General features: G+C 33.1%; 1 protein-coding gene and 3 non-coding genes across 5 annotated transcripts in view; 3 read left to right on the forward strand and 1 right to left on the reverse strand.

Annotated features, from left to right (window-relative positions):
• LOC135127121 (FERM and PDZ domain-containing protein 2-like) overlaps window positions 1-17887 on the reverse strand; it is a 238274-nt gene that overhangs the window by 32617 nt on the left and 187770 nt on the right. For both annotated transcript variants that reach the window (XM_064053455.1, XM_064053456.1), the window contains one exon: window positions 13337-13489. In XM_064053455.1, the coding sequence (XP_063909525.1) occupies window positions 13337-13489 (153 nt within the window). The remainder of the gene's footprint in view (window positions 1-13336; window positions 13490-17887) is intronic.
• Trnaq-cug (transfer RNA glutamine (anticodon CUG)) lies at window positions 14501-14572 on the forward strand. The gene has a single exon. It is a non-coding gene; the product is annotated as a tRNA-Gln (tRNA).
• Trnaq-uug (transfer RNA glutamine (anticodon UUG)) lies at window positions 14753-14824 on the forward strand. The gene has a single exon. It is a non-coding gene; the product is annotated as a tRNA-Gln (tRNA).
• Trnaq-cug (transfer RNA glutamine (anticodon CUG)) lies at window positions 15131-15202 on the forward strand. Its single transcript has one exon. It is a non-coding gene; the product is annotated as a tRNA-Gln (tRNA).

Raw genomic sequence — 17887 nt, forward strand, 5'->3', positions numbered from 1 at the left:
CCCGAGATTGTTTGAAACCACTTCAAAAACAAGACAAGGGATTTTTGAAACGAAGTAAAATTTCCTTAATGGAAATTGCAGTATTTTTTAATTTAATTAAATTTAAACATGATTTAATTAAATTAAATTTAAACATGATGAATTTTCTTGTTATTTTGATAAAATAATATCGACATCTTGTGTCACATCTTTGATTGATTCTGAAGTCTGAAGGACCAACACAATTTTTACTAACAGTGACTGCATCTGGTCGTCTAGGGTTTTAAATTTTTTAAGTTATTCCATTTTTACATCATATCAAGTTTTTTCAACCAGCCAAATGTGTTTTTCTTTGTTTTTAATGGAAAAATGCAACTTGATTAAATTATCTTAAGCAATAAAACCTATTTCAACTGCGTCCCACTTGTGTGCATAGAAATTTGCATATGACAGTCCTAGCGTGGAATACCAGAGAGGCAACAGCTTGAATATTAATTAATATAGCTATTTGTAAGCAATTGTGACCTTTTTAAAAACGTACGTAGAGGCGAAAATGGCATTCAATATAAAATGCAAATAAGTAAATAGTGGCTGTGGTGGCTAGGGTAGAACAGCGGGCTAGAAATCAATGTTCGTATTGATACCCATTATTACGGAGTTCGCTGAAAGATTAGTCTGTTATTTTTTATTAAAGTCGGATAAAAATTGACCGCTTGATTAATCCTCAGTTTTCCAGCGAGGCAATTAATAAAAAAACACATGTACCTAGTTAATTGCTTACGATTGTATGTAACGGGTGGATAGTCATTAAGGATCACTTTGCCACAAATGTCAAACTATCACGTCTCTGGTATCCTCTGGTCTTAATGTGATAGTGAGATCGGAGGGGTTAAATGGAATCGCTGAACGGATGCAATAGTAACAGCGGGTGAATAACCAACCTATTGTTCCTATTGGTTAAAAACGTGCCTTTTGAAGCCGGTTTTACAGTATGCTGTAGGTATTGCGCAGGTTGTTCATGTGATTTTCACGTGATCACTCCATCTATTCGGTGATAATTAAAAACAGTGGGTTAATATTATTTGATCTGACCTCATGAACAAAGCGTTTATTCCATTTATTCGCTTTATAACTTTATTAGTTTGCTGAATTAAAAGCGTTGGTGTTATCCTAAATATGCAAAATAAGATAAAAATTGGCGGTGGTGGGAAGAAATTTCCAGGAACGTCAGCACCATATTGCCTGATTCGTTGATGCATAATCAGGCGTTGAAAATTCCTGTATCGATTCCATTATAAATTATGCACACAAACTGATATTATATATCCATTAGCATACTAATTCCGTTAGTATTGGGTGTCGTCCAGACGAGAGGGTGCACGGACTAATACATATCGATTAATTAGTCACGTTCTGATTGGTGTCAGAGAACATAATCAAGGATGACAGTCGAGGTATTTGTATCGCAATTTATGCATGGAACGGAACCCGCCATAATAGTGAAACGGGTGTTAGCCGCAATGTGCGATAAGGGGTTAGGTGTAGTTTAGAAGCACTCAGGATTAGATTGTCGCCGTATATCACACGTGGACCCAAGCGCTCAAGTTTTGCGGCCTGAACGAGTTCAATTTAAGTTTGACGTGCGGCAAAATAAAAAAATAACGCTTTACATGTGAACCTTAACCTTCGCGATTTAATAATAACGCGAATTCTTTCTGCGGCCGCCATCTTGAATTCCGGACGCAAGATGCGGCGTTCGCAACTTTAGAGTAAATATTTTATTGCCGCTACCGTTTCTAATAGCGCTTGATTTAGCAGGAAAACTAGGGATCGTTGGGGAGTTCCGGAAACTTGACAGATTAAAGATGGTGGTTATCCATACGCCATTACGGGCCACCGGATATAGTTAATCTCGCCCGGCAAACAAATGCTTGTCTCAGTTCTTCCGTGTTATTTACCAGATGGAAGTGGAAAGGATATCAAGAGACTGAGGCCTCAATTAAGTCTTAAAGGTGGGTGAGTTCTGTAGCGTTCGCTTCAAAATGTGTGACAAGAAAAGCTTGACGTTTCTGTGTCAGGGCATTATGGCGATCTGTTCTTGAACACGGCATTTGTATTTAATGAGCTTAAGAAAATGATTGATAACTGGATTGTTGGAAAGCGTATATTTATGTTACGAGTAAAATACGTTTCTTTGGAATTTTCTAAAGACCACTCACTCGTGGGTAATTTCGAATTAAATTGACGCGTGTAAGTTGGGTCCAACGAAAATGAATAAATTATACGTTCGGTCGGATATTTAAAGGTTACTTTGATCGTTGGTTTGCGGTTGATCTTTGTAACTTTACCTGTCACTCAAGATGGGTTGAAGACATTAACAAAATATTCCCCGAGTATCGACTGGGTTGACCTTTGTTACACCGAAAAAACTTTACTTAACCTGTTTAACGTTGTTAAATCGACTGTTTTTCATGTCATGTTAATATCTTTGTGTCTTCAAAAATTAGTAGACAGAGAATGAAATAGGAATTTGGAATTGAATATCAAGAATGGAAATAAATGAGATCGTTTTGATATATCTTCCCCTAATTATATGTTTATTTATGTAATAGATATAATCGACAGTATCACCGTCTTATAAGCCTCCAGACTCGAATAATGCTACATTAATTGTGTAGAACACTTTCAGACATGATAGTGTGTTGGTGTCTACGAGCTTCAAGGGAATCATTAAACTCATCCTCTGTTATGTTTGTTTTTGTCTTCCACCACCTTCGAATTTGTGTACATACTCATGTTAAACATTGTGATAATGATAACCTTCATACATCAAGAAAAATTCGGTTTGTTTGGGAAGTAAAACTCTAATTAACGGTATTTTTTCAAACGATTCTTGTACAGCTTGTTTATCGAATGTATTATGATACGAAACCATACTCTGTTAACTTATTCATATTTGGTCTGGTGCGGAATCCTGGGAAATCGGGTGAACGGCCACACAATGTCTCCGGTTTTCAGTTATTTCTGCCAGTACATGTATGTCAATTTCGACACGTCAGTACAGGTGCAATATAAATGATAAACAACAAAGATGATACCCGTCACAGACTTCTTTTTTCCATTTTTTAAGTTATACTTGATTCCTTTTTCATCTTTCGTTTTGGATCGAATTCTTTTTCTTCTTTATCGAGGTAGGTACTTTCCTTTACTATTTCCTGCATGTTACGATTTTCTTGTTTTTAATTCGCAAGGTACTACCTTAGAATTTTTGCCTTAATTTTTGTTACCGTTTCTACTGCAGAAACCATTTTCTGCGTCATATTACAGGTATCAATTCATTCCTTCGTATGTTTATCTTTCATGTTTCCTGTTTCTCCTTCGTAAGGTACTACCTAAGAATTTTTGTGTTAATTTTGATAATATTTCTATTTTAAAAACGACTTTTTTAAAATTTATTTCTCAAGTTACAACTTATTCTTTTTTCCTTCTGTTTTGAATCGAATTCCCCCTCTTCTTTACGGCGGTACTTTTCCTATGTTAGTTTGTGTATGTTTTTAAGTTTCTAGTCTTTACCTCGAAATTGTTATGATTTCAAAAAGTACTGCCTAAGGATATTCGCTTCAATTTTTCGTACCATGTCCTTGTCCATTCTACCAACGAGTTTTTCCTCAATTTGTTTTCAAGTTTATGGTTAGAATTTTTTCTTTTGCGTCGAAGTACTTTTATCTACTATTTCTTTTATGTGTTTCAAGTTTCTTGCCTTTCTCTCGCAATTTTTCCATCTTCCTAATGTTGCTTAAATATTCCAAACCACTGACATTTCAAAATCGACTTTTTCAAGTTATATTTATCCTTTTTTCATGTTTCGTATTGAATCGAATTCTTCTTCATTATTAAAATATTTTTTTTTTATTTTTTGTCTTTCGATTTAGTTGTTTTTCCTACGGTACGGTACCTTAGAAATTTTGTCTTGATTATTGGTACCATTCCCATTTTAGAAACGGTTTTTTTTCCAAATTTATTACTCAAGTTACAGCTTATTCTTTTTATCTTCTTATGTTTTGGATAGAATTCCTCCTCTTCTTTACTTTTCCTATTATAGTTCCTGTATGTTTCAAGTTTCTAGTCTTTACCTCGAAATTGTTATAATTTCGTAAAGTACTACCTAAGTATATTCGCTTCAATTTTTCGTACCATGTCCATTCTACAAATTATTTTTTTCACAATTTGTTTTCAAGTCTATGGTTTTAGTCCTTTTTTTCCTTTTACATGTTGAGTCGAATTTTTTCTTCTTCGTCGAGGTACTTTTATCTACCATTTCCTTTATGTGTGTTTCAAATGTCTAGTCTTCCTCTCGCAATTTTTCCAACTTCGTAAAGTACAAGTAAAGTACTTTTGCTTTAATTTTTCAAACCATTGACAATCCAAAATCGATTTTTTCAAGTTATACTTTACTCTTTTTTCATCTTTCGTATTCAATCGAATTCTTCTTCTTATTTATTGAAATATCTTTCTTTACTATTTTTTGTCTTTGGATTTTGTTGTTTTTCCTGCGTACGGTACGGAACCCTAGAAATTTTCCTTGATTGTTGGGACCATTTCCATTTTAGAAACGATTTTTTTCCTAAATTACTTATTCCTCAATTTTCAACTTATTACTATTTCGTTACTTATTTAAGTTTCAAGTTGCCAGTCTTTACCTCGAAATTTTTCTAATTTCGTAAAGTACTACCAGGATTTTCGCCTGAATTTTTCGTGCCATGTCCAGTCTACGAGTACAAATGCTATTTTTCTCAATTTGTTTCCAAGCTTGTGATTAGTCCTCTTTTTTCCATTTACGTGTTGAGTCGATTTTTCTATTCGTCGTGGAGGTACTTTTTAGTACTTTAGTAATTTAACATACACGTCAGTTCTCTTATATTGGTATAAAATGTAATGATACAACATGTATTTTTTGCGAAAATCTGGATGCCTAGGGTTAAAATCAAGGTGGATTCATTAACTACAAATACAGGATTATGGTATTTTGTAAAATTTAAAAGGCGTTTACTAAAAAAAATTGGTGGCGGTGAGTAGACAAATTTTGGTCAAGTTTTAACCATCTACGTGATATTCCTAAGATATTATATATAAAATTTGTCTAATAAAATTCGGCACACAGAGACGACAATCAGACAGAAAAGCGAGACATACTTTTTTATATTCTAGGGGTCCTGTACTTTCGAGAAAACATGAAAATAGCCATTCATCGCATAGACCCTATTACAACACTTCCTTGGCTCGCGTTCGGAAAGTGAAGAGGCCTAAACAAATCCTTTTCTAAGAGAAGAAAAATAAGAATTTTTGTTCCGAGCATTCAAATTTTATAAATTTGGTCTAGTTTAGATACTTCTGCATATTTATAAAATATAGACATGTTTACGTAGCTACAGGAAAATTTTTAAATGACGTCATTGCATTGTTGGTGGGTATGAGCAGACAAATTCTGGTTAGTGTTTTACCATCGACACGGTATTCCTTGCATACATATAAAATTTGACAACAATCGGTCCGGTAGTTTTGGGGAATATTTTTCTAATAAAAATCCAGACAGACTGAGACGGAAGAATTACTTACTAATTAAATATCATTAACAAACTTTGATTTATTCTTATCATCTAAAAAAATTTATGACGTTTTAAAAAAATACACTTGTGTACTCAGTGACATGGAAATCAGAATACCCAGTAATAGTAAGCAAATTTTAATATTTTTTGACATACGTGGTTATTACGACTACAGAAGTAAATGATCAAAATTTCAAGTGGTTCAAAAACATAACGTGTTGATTTTGACGAATTTTCGAAATGTTAGGTTTGAAATGAAATTTTTCAAATATACTTCTTGAAAATTGTCATATTTCATTTTATCAGTTCTGGAAAAATTATTGGAATTTTTGATAACATGAAGCCCAAAGTTGCAATCTACAAAAATCAGTTGAAATCTCTGAGTTATTTCCAATTCATGCCCAAAAAACGCTGAAAACATTTATACCGTGGAGGAGGATATCGAAAATTTGAGATTTTTGAAAAAATTGCTTAAAAATACCTCAAAAATTTTTGGGATATAAATCTCGACAGCTTATTTGAAAAACAGAAAGTATTAATGCCCTCGGACTAAAATTTTCGAAAAATTTGGTTTGATAATGAATTTTTTGCCTTGAAAATTGACATTTTTTCATTTGATCAATTCTGGTAAAATTGTTGGGATTTTCGAAGAAATGGAACCGAAAATAATTTCTACAAATCTAAATTCATAAAAAAATGCCCTTGGCTAACTAGAAGTTTTTGAAAAAAAAAAAAAGTTCTATAATTATTTTTTCCGTAGTTTCACCCGCCCCTTTTTTAGAGGGTGTGTCATCTGCCAAAATCAGTGTTATCTTAGCAAATAGCTAGCCCCGCCCACCCACCCTTTATTTTTGTAGCGAGTGTGTCATCTGCCAAAATCAGTATTATCTTAGCAAGTACTACTACGAATATGTCAGAAAAACTGACCGTTTACTTATCTTACACTAATACACATCTATACAAAAAATTATTAAAATATTATTATTACTGGGTTATAGATCTCTCGTTTCCGTCTGTCTGTATGTTTGTTATTTGTCGTCTGTGTCGATTTTTATTATAATGTCTGAAACTAATGAACCGATTGCTGTCAAATTTTGTACTTTGAAATACAAAATTTTATACTTAAGAATAATAAAACAATAATTATGATGATTAAAATTTACTCATCTAAAATGATTAAAAATTGACTTAATAAGTGTTTTAAAAACCACTTTATGTCTGATAGAATAAATCTTTTGCCACTCCTTTGGTATTTCAACCAAATCCTTCAAATTATAAAAACAACAAAATTGTTTTCTGAAGTAGAGAAGAAACAAAAGACACTCAAACTGGTACGGATTCTTTATTAGACGTTTTAATGTTATTACTTGATGAAAAATAGTCGTCTGTACACTGTAAAGACATTTTTGTGTACTAATAAAATTTTATGGCTCTATTAGGTCAACAATGGTTGAACAACCTTTCCGGTAGGGATCTTCATCGATCCTTTACACCCGACGCGTGCTGCTTTGAAATTTACGTAAATTGTAGGGTCGTATTTAGGGAGATATTCACTCCGCTAAATAATAAAATAATACTAAATAGATACATACTGACCCAGACCCTTACAGACACCTCGGTAAATTCGTTGCAGCATAAAGCAAATCCGCCTCTGTTTATCGTTTGCCGACTGCCAACAATAGACGTGTTTTAAAAATGAGCATGACCTTAATTCTCAAAAACTATTCCAAATAAAAATCTGGAAAATCGTATTGTGGACGTCAAATCCCCCAAAATTCAATTTAAAGTTTCATAAATTTGGTCTACATGTACATTGATTTATATAAATTATAAATGAAACATGAATTAAAATCGTTTTTTAATTATCCATTTATCAATAAATAAACGCAGCATGCTCTCCACAATGCACACAATTGAGTCACAGTTATCGATTTTCACACAATAGCCTAGAAATGTCCCCCGAACGAGTACTATTGAGCAAACAGCAGTAAATGAGAAGCCTCTAACCAAGCTTATGTTGTTCTAACTGTGTCAATCACGTCCTATCTTTAGCAAACAGGGAGCCTGACTGAACCACACCATATTAAAACTTAATGCGTCCTTTTCTACTCCTTATCTCGACGTCTGCAACAAGTTACGTAGAATACAAGCTACAGATACAATCTGAAACACTTAACTAGATTCCCTCGTCAATTTACAACCCTTCTCATCTCTAATAGGTGTTGCTGCAGAGCGCCACAAATTCGATATATCCCAAAGAGGAAAAATCCCACCCGAGAGTGACGTCGCTGTGTCGAAATAAAAAGGCATTCGCACTTTGTAAATTTTAAAATTTCACTACGAACCGAGCGTGATCGCAATTCCAATTTTCGCATTCGGATCAATGATTCTCGAACAGTCCGTAATTTTCGCAGATTAATTCGGGCTTAGGTCGGACTCAAAACTGTAAAGTAAAAGTGCGATAACTGATTGCCGGTCGGTCCTAATTCTATTACAAAAACATCTACCTCTAGGACGGGAATTTATGAGTGGTAGGACCGCAATCTGCACGAGCCGTAGGTATGTGATGTTTTACTGGGAAATACGATATTTGCGATTCTGTGCCCTTTAGGTGTTGGATTTTATTTCGTTTTGATGCTGAATCGAGTGAAATAAATCCGGCGAAGCGTCAAATTTTAATTAATAAAACCCTATCGGATTAATGGTTTATAAATGGAAAGTTTGGTTGTTCTAATAAAACAACGTACTATGTTTGTTTTATTGAACTAGAAACCGAACACATCACGGTAAATTAGCTAATTCATAATGTATGGTACCCTATAGGTAATGAATTGTTTGCTTATAAATCACCTAAGCCCGTAATTAATCCTATTATCGTTATAAAATTAGTTGTAGTTTGTGTTACGCACGCCATTATCGATACATAATGAAGTCTAAACAATCACTGTCGCTCGAATCTTTTTTTAAACCGTTCACTGATTTTGCCTTCTCGGCCAATTCGTCGAATAAAGCTTTTTGTTTAATTCGCATTTCGATAATTCTAACTGAGAAAGAATTCGTGCAATTAACGGAAAGTTTCAATTTTAACAAGCACGAAGCTAAACCGAAACTTTTTTAAAATAGATTGAAAATCTCGTTAGTAAATGGGGCTGAAATGAAGTCAGTAATTGATTGAAAAGGGTTTACGACAAACGTACACATTTGCCTTTTACCGCAGACCTAGAGCTGAAGCTTTTTTATATATTAAGCACGGTCATTTGAAAAAGTGCTTTTACTTTTTTTCGTTTAGCTTGACCATTACGGGGAACTTACCGGTTGTAACAAATTTTGGCTAGTTAAAACTCATTATTATTAATTGTCGCTGCAGCTAATAAAGATAAAAGAATGTTTTAGTTTGAAATTAAAATAAATTACTGAGCTTGATTTGACAGCTGAACAAACTATGTACAGATCAATGAGTCAAATCATTAGACAAGCGCAAGTGGCCGATTTACTTTTCCACATTCTAGGCGTCACTAAACGTCGAAATTACAATTCATCAAATGGGGAGTGCTTTCTGGACAACGTCTGGAAAGTAAAAATGGAATTCGACAACGAAAATACATAAAAACATAGTAAGTCCTCTTCACGTTACGCAGAACAGATCCATTTGATGTAAACACAATGAAATACAGTTCATTATACAGTCTCAACAACTGATTGTCACATCACAGGTGGCATTGACAGGACAAAATAATTTGCCGCTCCATACACACTGAGGTCAAATAAATGCACCTAACAATGTGTACGTTGTTTTCAATACATGTGTTATTTTGTTCCGTTTTCTATTATCAATACGAATTCGGTGTGCCTTTTTTGTTCCTTTTGTAGTTTCTTAATTTCATATTTTCCAGAACGGTTGATTTTTAATTTAACCGAATTGTGTATCTTATAAAATTTGTTTTGTATATTCCACTTCAGGTTTTGAAAAATTATTTGAACGTATGTCAACTAAATAGAAATTGATTGGTCGAAAAATAAGGTTGAATAAAACTGAAAGAAGATATTCCCAACTCCAATTTATAAAGATTCTGTACACGAGGCACTGTTTTAGGCGTTGTGCGACCCTATTACTCACTAAAGCCGAGGACGGTCTAATAAGTTTAAAAACACTTTTTTTTTCTTAATAAGGTTACAGTAAGAGTTAGAATTTTGACATTTATTTTTAGCGTTGTGGTGCCCTCACTTTAAAAATCAAATTTCGCGCCGAAAAAACAAATCCCGAAACCGCAATTCAAAAATAGGAAAATAATTTCAATAATTTAAGGTGTGCATGGGTAGAATGTTTGGGAGATTGGCAGTAAGCCGCCTTAAGTTGGTAGTTACAGGTTGGCAATGATGAAGATTTTTTGAAAGTAGCTCACTGAGTGTAAACACGCGCTAAAATTGACATGCAGAGTTCTGTTTGTAATTTCACCAAAGGGCAATTGTTCAAACAGAAATGAATCGCCTTCGACACCACTTAACGAGTGTAATTAGCGTAAAATTAGTTAATTAGCGATTTTCTAATCTGATATGTTGCGAAACTGTCGAATTCGTCAACACGTTTTATTTTTGTTTTATTGTTGTAAATTTACAACACATGAAAGATTTTTAACTGTTTTAATAAATACAATTTAATTGTAATAATGGAAATGTTCACATAAAACACGTGACGGAAATTCACCTACTTCATCTTTTTACTTAAGTAAGTACATTATCCATACTTTATGCATACTTTCTCACTCGAAATTATATACTTAGATCATCCAAGACATTTAAGCTAATCTTAAATTTTGATTCACTTTCAGAAAAGTACCTTGGAAGTTATTATCAGTAAAATTAATATCGTCATGGTCTTGAAGACCGGGTTTTAACATTGGCATGGGTCAGTTGCACGCTGCGGTCGGAAAAATTTCATTCATTATTAGAAATACAAGAAAAAGCCAAAGGTCAAAGTTGTATGGTTCTTTGAGTACTATACTCTAAAATATAGTTTTAAATATATAGAGTGTTGTGTTTTTCAGACACAACTTCGGCTTTTTTTTAATGAAACATCCCATATATTTTTACATATTTTGATTGGCCTCTTCTTAGGCTTTATAAATACAATTTATTTTTGAAATACTGATGAGACGTTGCCACGTTATTACTATTTTCTTAAAAATTTTTAGCAATGGAAGGGTTCACAAAAAAAAATCGCAATAAGGTAATTTTTATTATCTGTGTTTCAATATTTTGTGGAGAAATACATAAAGGTACGTGCTTTATTGTGGTAAAATTGAACTGAATTTTCCATGTACAGAGTGTTTATATATTCAGTTTTTTCAAATCGAACATCCTATATTTTATTACTGCACCTTATTTTATTTTATATTGTCTTTCGTTTTTGTTAAGTATTTTCTGTAGTATTATTTGTTTGTGAACTCTTCCATCCCCAAAAATTTTACGAAAATTAGAATAACAATGAGAATATTTAAAAATACATATATCGGGTGTTTTATTAAAAACACCAAGTTGTGTGATACACTTAAAAACAACACTCTGTATAGTGAAAAAATAATTTTGGGGTGTAGTCCTTAAAGAACCGCACAAGTTAGCTAGTACCTGCTAAAATAAGACCGATTTTGGCAAATGACATACCCTTTAAGAAAAGAGACGTTGGGTGGGCGGGGCTACTACCTGAGACTGATTTTGACTAATGAGATCTCTCTAAGAAAATAGAGGGTGGGTGGGCGGGGTTAGTACATGCTAAGATAAGAGTGATTTTGGCAAATGAGATACCCTCTAAGAAAAGAGAGGGCGGGTGGGCGGGGCTAATACCCGCTAAAATAAGATCGATTTTGGCAAATGACATACCCTCTAAGCAAAGAGAGGGCGGGTGGGTGGGGCTAGTACCTGTTAAGGTTGATTTTGGCAAATGACATGTTCCCTAAGAAAACAAAGGGTTGGCGGGTGGGGCTAGTACCTACTACGATAAGACTGATTTTAGCAAACAAATGACATATCCTCTAAGAAATTTAATGAGATTATTATAAGAAAAGACACTAGAGGCTTTAAAGCACTTTCAAATTCTTTCCAAACAGGAATACCTAGAACCTCAAGATTGTTTTAAATTAAAAAAAAGAAAAACGGGGTCCTAAAATTATCTCAAAAACAGGTAGGAAAATCAGAATTTTCTAAAAATACAGAAGAACATCAAAGCCCCAAAATTGTTTTAAATATTAATTTAAAAAAAAAAATAAACACATTTTTAACTGCTTACTCTATTGTTGCTGATTTGTACCTTCGCTTTATTTCAGCAAACATTGTTCTCCCATGGATTTTATCAAATTATTTTATATTAATTATTATTAATTAGTTATTGTGATAATGAATGTGTTGTTTAGTTGTGAAACGTGGCAAAAGAACCAATTTTAAAATCATTATAACTTCACCAAAATGTGAGACGGAATTTTTTTTGTACTTTTCCCAGATTCATCTGAGCGTAGCGGAGAGTTAATCCGCCATTTTCCAGACGCCCGGAGTATTAACTAAATTATTAATATATTTAACATATATTGCTACAAACTTCTATCAGAAACGTAGAAGACGATGACAATTTTCGATTTTTTTTCATTCTCTTATAACCCCCTATTTGTGCGCAAGTGTCCTATGATTTTTTGGGAATTTAGAGTAGCACCAGGGGGTAAACTGACCGCTGCGCGCAAGTGACCACCATTAAAATTTTCTTACGGGTTTAATTATTTTCTTACAGCTTAAATTTGGACGTTTTCTGGGACCACCTAACATTGGTTTTGATCGTACTGAATATGTAAGTACCTGTTGTGTTTATTTCACATGTTTTATTTGCATCTGATATGGAGTTTGGGTTTTTTTGGTCCACGATTTTATTTTTGTGAAAACATTTTTGATTTAATCAATAAGTTGAATTATTAACACGTACGCAAAACAGTTTTTTTTCCTCATTCTTATTTTGCATGACAATGTTTATCTGCAATACAGGATTGTTTAAAACGCACTTGGGTTCATTTGCCGAAAATATTCCATTCTTTCGTAGCAACATGAAGTAAAACTTAATCAGAAAACACGAATTTTATTAGCTTTCTGTATCAGCTGCAAAAAAATATAGTGTAGTGGAAAGACTTCTAGTTCAATTTTAGACCAAGCTTAGCTGCACAAAACCAGTTAATTGTCACTTAGCGCCACATAATGCTAAATTTAAGCTCTACAAGCCACCAGAAATGAAAATGTATCAATTCTTAGCCCTTGCAGCATCACTAATGTAATTAAGACGTAACGCAAATTGTGAGGTCTTTAACTTGATACACAATACAAATTACAAATCGTTTGTTTCAGCACGTTTTACAACCGAAAAATATGTCGGAATGATTATTGTATTCATTAGAGAGTATCTTTCTTTTGTTCGTCCATTTAGGGTCGGAAAATGCTCCATCCACCGTATTTTCGTAGCACATTTCCGTGTTATTTTTCAAAGCAATATAAATGGTGGCGCGCATTATGCCATAAAATGGCGTTATTAAGACTAAAATATGAAGAGTTATTTTTAAAACCACAACAAAAATAGACGAAAATAATAAGAAATAATTACCCAAGCGAAATATTGTTATTACGGCTTACGAACTGACACGAAAATACGACTATAACACTTTTCTTTTGTATCCTTTTAAAAAGAATGACGTCGTATTTCTCACAAATTATAACGGACTCACCTCTAGAAGGTACATCAAAGAAGCTCGTCCGGACACGTGCACTTTCGTCATGTCCATCAAAACTTGGTACAAGTCATTGCTCAGTCGCAAAGTTGCAGCGTGGCAAGTCAAAGTAACTCTTTTCAGCGTCTCTCCTAAGGCAAAAATCCACATCTGCAAAAAAAATTACTTTTAAGGACCACTCGACCGACGTCAAATATAGGTATATCCCCGTATTTTAGGGATATTGTAGCCCTCACATAAAAAGCACAGCGACGAAGGTTCAAATAAACTAACGGCTTCAATAAAAAACAAACAGAACAAAGTCAACAGTAATTTTACATGACCGCTGACCATAAAACGGAATGACCACACACAAAAGTATTGTTCGATAAATGAAACCAATAAATTCGCTCGAAGTAATCACTCTATAAAACGTTCTTAATTATCCCCAAATGCAATAGATGATTCGGCGATTAAAAGTTGAATCGGTGGAACACTCTCTAGGGATGATTTTAATTTATATTAGAATTCAACACTCGATTGTGACTATTTTTTGATGTATTGTTCGTGTATGAAACACTAATTATTTGTATTGTGTTTTGCTTGGTAAATGATTTTGCCACTTTCTGCAGACGCTGATTAATTACAAGCTAATTATATTAAAGCCGACAGTTGAAAATCATTTGTTCTATGCCTTATAAATTTATAAAAGGTTTATATCGGTTTCTCGAGCTCGTAAACATTCTTTTCAGTGAATAATTCTTTAATAATGGACTGAAAAATTTGCATACAATCGCTTAATAATTTCTTTTGATGTACGCCCGACTTGACAGTTTATTAATTGATGAATTAGGCAGTGGCGGAGCTGTGGGAAATTAAAAGAGCAACGTTTTCCCCTTTTTTTAATTATTTTCCGGCTATGTTGTTATTAGTGTTCAAATTTGTACAAAGTAATTAATTATAACGTTTATTATTTTTTATATAACACTTTCATATCAATTATGATAGTGACCGTCGTTGAGATTAATTGTTACTGTAATTAACAATTCGTATCAAAAAAATTTATAAAAGAGGACAACAATTTAATCTCATGTGTTAAGAATAACTTCACTAGACTGCTTTAAAATAAACACAATTAGGCGTGGCAGTGAAGAGCGCAAATTGTCCATAAGCAGGTATCAAGGTTCCATGGTGTAATGGTTAGCACTCTGGACTCTGAATCCAGCGATCCGAGTTCAAATCTCGGTGGAACCTGTACTTTTTTTCTTTTTTTTTTTATCAATAATAATAATTTCAAGGTTATTAAGACCCGGAGAATAACTTACGATTAAAATAAGAAGCTATCGCTGGTTTATAATTTATTACATTTCTATTATCTAATCAACGGTGGTAATGGCTTTTGTGTAGTGTTAGAGACCTACCTATCACATCGAGGGTTCCATGGTGTAATGGTTAGCACTCTGGACTTTGAATCCAGCGATCCGAGTTCAAATCTCGGTGGAACCTATTTTGCAAAAAAATAGAACAAAAATCGAGATCGCGAATACTAGTGTTGATGGATTTTGTCTCTAATTAGTACTTTCACTCCTATATTCTCATGTTCCAATATTTCTGCAATTATTTATAGCACATACAATATACTTTTTTCCCACTTTATATTACAAAATAATATTTATTAAAGTAGCTATTGACTCCTTACAGTTTTGTGTGATGTAGTAAATAAAAATACTCCTAATAATGATTATATTTACAGATTTTAAACTTGTAGCATCTTCCATAAGCGCATGATTATACGAAAATCGTGTTAACAACGGTTCCATGGTGTAATGGTTAGCACTCTGGACTCTGAATCCAGCGATCCGAGTTCAAATCTCGGTGGAACCTCATTTTGTAAAAAAAACTTTATTCATCGTAAATTTAGAACACAGTTTTTTTGCTCAAATCTAAAATTTACCTAAACTGATAAAAATGTACAGTTCCTGCAACGCTTACAATTTCTAATTAAGACTTAACAAAGTTAGTAAGAATTATCTGCTAGTACTTATTGAACTCCGTCCCTTTTCCCAGCTCAATATTTACTTCAATTTGCAGCTTGACGTGTTTATCCGAAATAGTTCTCAAGTTCGTAGTTGTAGCAAAAACTGGAATAAATGACTTAGGAACTTCATTCTAGGCGCGCTAAACAAGTTCACAACACGAGAATACAATTCTACGTTGTGTACATTTAAGCAATACACTTCTTACACAAGGCACTTCTAACACAATCAATTAATCTTGATCAATTGCTCGAGGCTTAAAAAGCAAATTGAATTATATGATAAAGCGATTATTAATAATTCCGGCTCCGGGCTTACTTCCAACTTCGGAACACCACTTACCGGAAAACCTACGGGAACGAATGAATTTCAACTCACTTTATTTTTTATGTTAGTGTTGCACAGCACGATTAACTCATTTACTTATGCATAGAGTTTCTTGCAGCACGTTTCTGCTGTTTTTCGATGTTTTGTGTCCTAGGGACTCTTAAATGATATCAAAGAGTTGATGAATAAATTACAATGAAGTAAAAAATACTCTAGAAGCTTCTACACCCACAGAGAAAACAAAAATCAATTTTGGTCACAATTCCATTTGAGCTTCCAGTGGCCAGGGGTTAGAAAACGTTTTCACGCATCTTGGTTGGAAAGTATTTTAACTCCTGATAGAGCGTACAACCGTTCTCGGCAACACAGAATAAACAGGGTTAAAGGAAATCAGCGGTAAAGATTGTACCTAATTATCACAAAGTTCCAAGTTCATCTAAGACTCCAGAAATTCAACAGTCCCAACACTTGCTCATTTGTTGCAGCAATTGTTAGTTTATAGATACTTAAGAAACTTCAGAAATATTTTAAAATATGGCTAACAACCATACACATCGAAATATCAAAGAAAACAGTGAGTTGTTCTGCTATCGAGGACTCGATTTTGCGTTGAGACAAACATATTATTATTCTAAGAAACCATAAACTCAGAACAAAAAGGCAGACAATTTACGATATTTTCTGCTTGTTTGATAACTTGTCTATATTTAATATTAAATAAAAACATTTTGTAATTAAAGAAAAAACAACATTTTCTTGATATAAAAGAATTGGTCAAAGGTTACTTACACCCCCTGAAGTAGAATCAACCAATCAGTATAAGAAAAAAATAATGGATCGAACTCCGGATCCTTCAGATGTAAAACTAACACTATTATGAGAAATATTGAACAATAAAAATTGTAATAATAACAAATAAAATCAAGGCAAATTCATAAACCTCATGTACAGGAATGTTATTTTATAAAATTTAAATGGCATAACACAGTTTTAAGAGATCCTCCTAGAGATTTTTTCTGAATTCTTAATGACCAGTTAAATATTATTCTCTCCTTTCCAAATAATTGGATCAATATTTAGACGACGCTCCTTTACCTGAACTAAATCGTACAATTCTTCAGCAAAATGGTGCCACAGCACATAACGCTAACTTAAGAGATTTTTAAATTTGCTTTTTGGGATATATTGGTTATTTATATATGGCCCAATTCGATGACCTGTGCATTCGCCTGACTTGACTCCACTTCATTTTTTGTGTGGTCTCATATTCAAAACAGTATATTTTGTCAACGCACAAAGTATGTATTTGAATTTTGAAATACATGAAACTAAGAATTCAATAAAAATATTTTACTGTAGATTATGGAATATTTGTTAATTGAAAATTGTTTTCGCTGGTCATATATTTTAATTTTTTGGTCATTTAATTAATTTTTCGAAAATATTAAGAACTTTTACTACTTTTTATTTTCATTGTTTGATAATGAGTAGTTATTTAGTGGGGGTTCTGGCTCACTTTTGTGGGAAATTAACATGGGAAATTGTCAAAATTTCGACTGTTAACTAATCAGAATTCATTTATTTATCATTTCCAAAAACTTGATGACGTCATCTTGTAATTTGCTAAGTTGAACTTGCTTGAACTTTATAGTGGGATATGCTCTCATTTGTAGTTTAATAATGTATCCGTATTTTTAGAGATATTAATGCTGGTCTTCGTAAAAACATTAAATTTGTACAAGCCAATTTTAGAGTTTACCTTAGAATCTAAGACACGAATTTTTGAAAAATTCGTGTCTTAGATTCAATGAGTTAATGACCTCATTGAAAAAATTATTAAATGTCTATTAAAAAATCAGCTTGAAATGTTGTTGTGGTTCAATTATACATTTTTATTTTTTAAAATGTTTATACAGGGTGCTTAAAAATTAATGAAAGAAGCAATTCATTTTATTGATTTATTGGTAGGTACTGTTTTTATTTTAATTGTTTTATAGTGAAGACTTATATAGCGGGAGTTCTGGATCATGTTTGTGGGAAATTAACATAGGAAATCTTCCAATTTCCACTGTTAACTATACAAATTCACTTGTTCGTCCCTTCCAAAAATTGCCCTTCCTTTCCTGACCTGACCTAATCTGACCTGACTTCAAATTATTATTAATGTATCATAAATATTACAGTGTGATAAAATTATGAATTCAGG

The sequence above is a fragment of the Zophobas morio genome, unplaced genomic scaffold (genome assembly GCF_036711695.1).
Source record: "Zophobas morio isolate AGI-343-1 ecotype UQ-CSIRO unplaced genomic scaffold, CSIRO_AGI_Zmor_V1 ptg000011l, whole genome shotgun sequence".
Lineage (NCBI taxonomy): Eukaryota > Metazoa > Arthropoda > Insecta > Coleoptera > Tenebrionidae > Zophobas > Zophobas morio.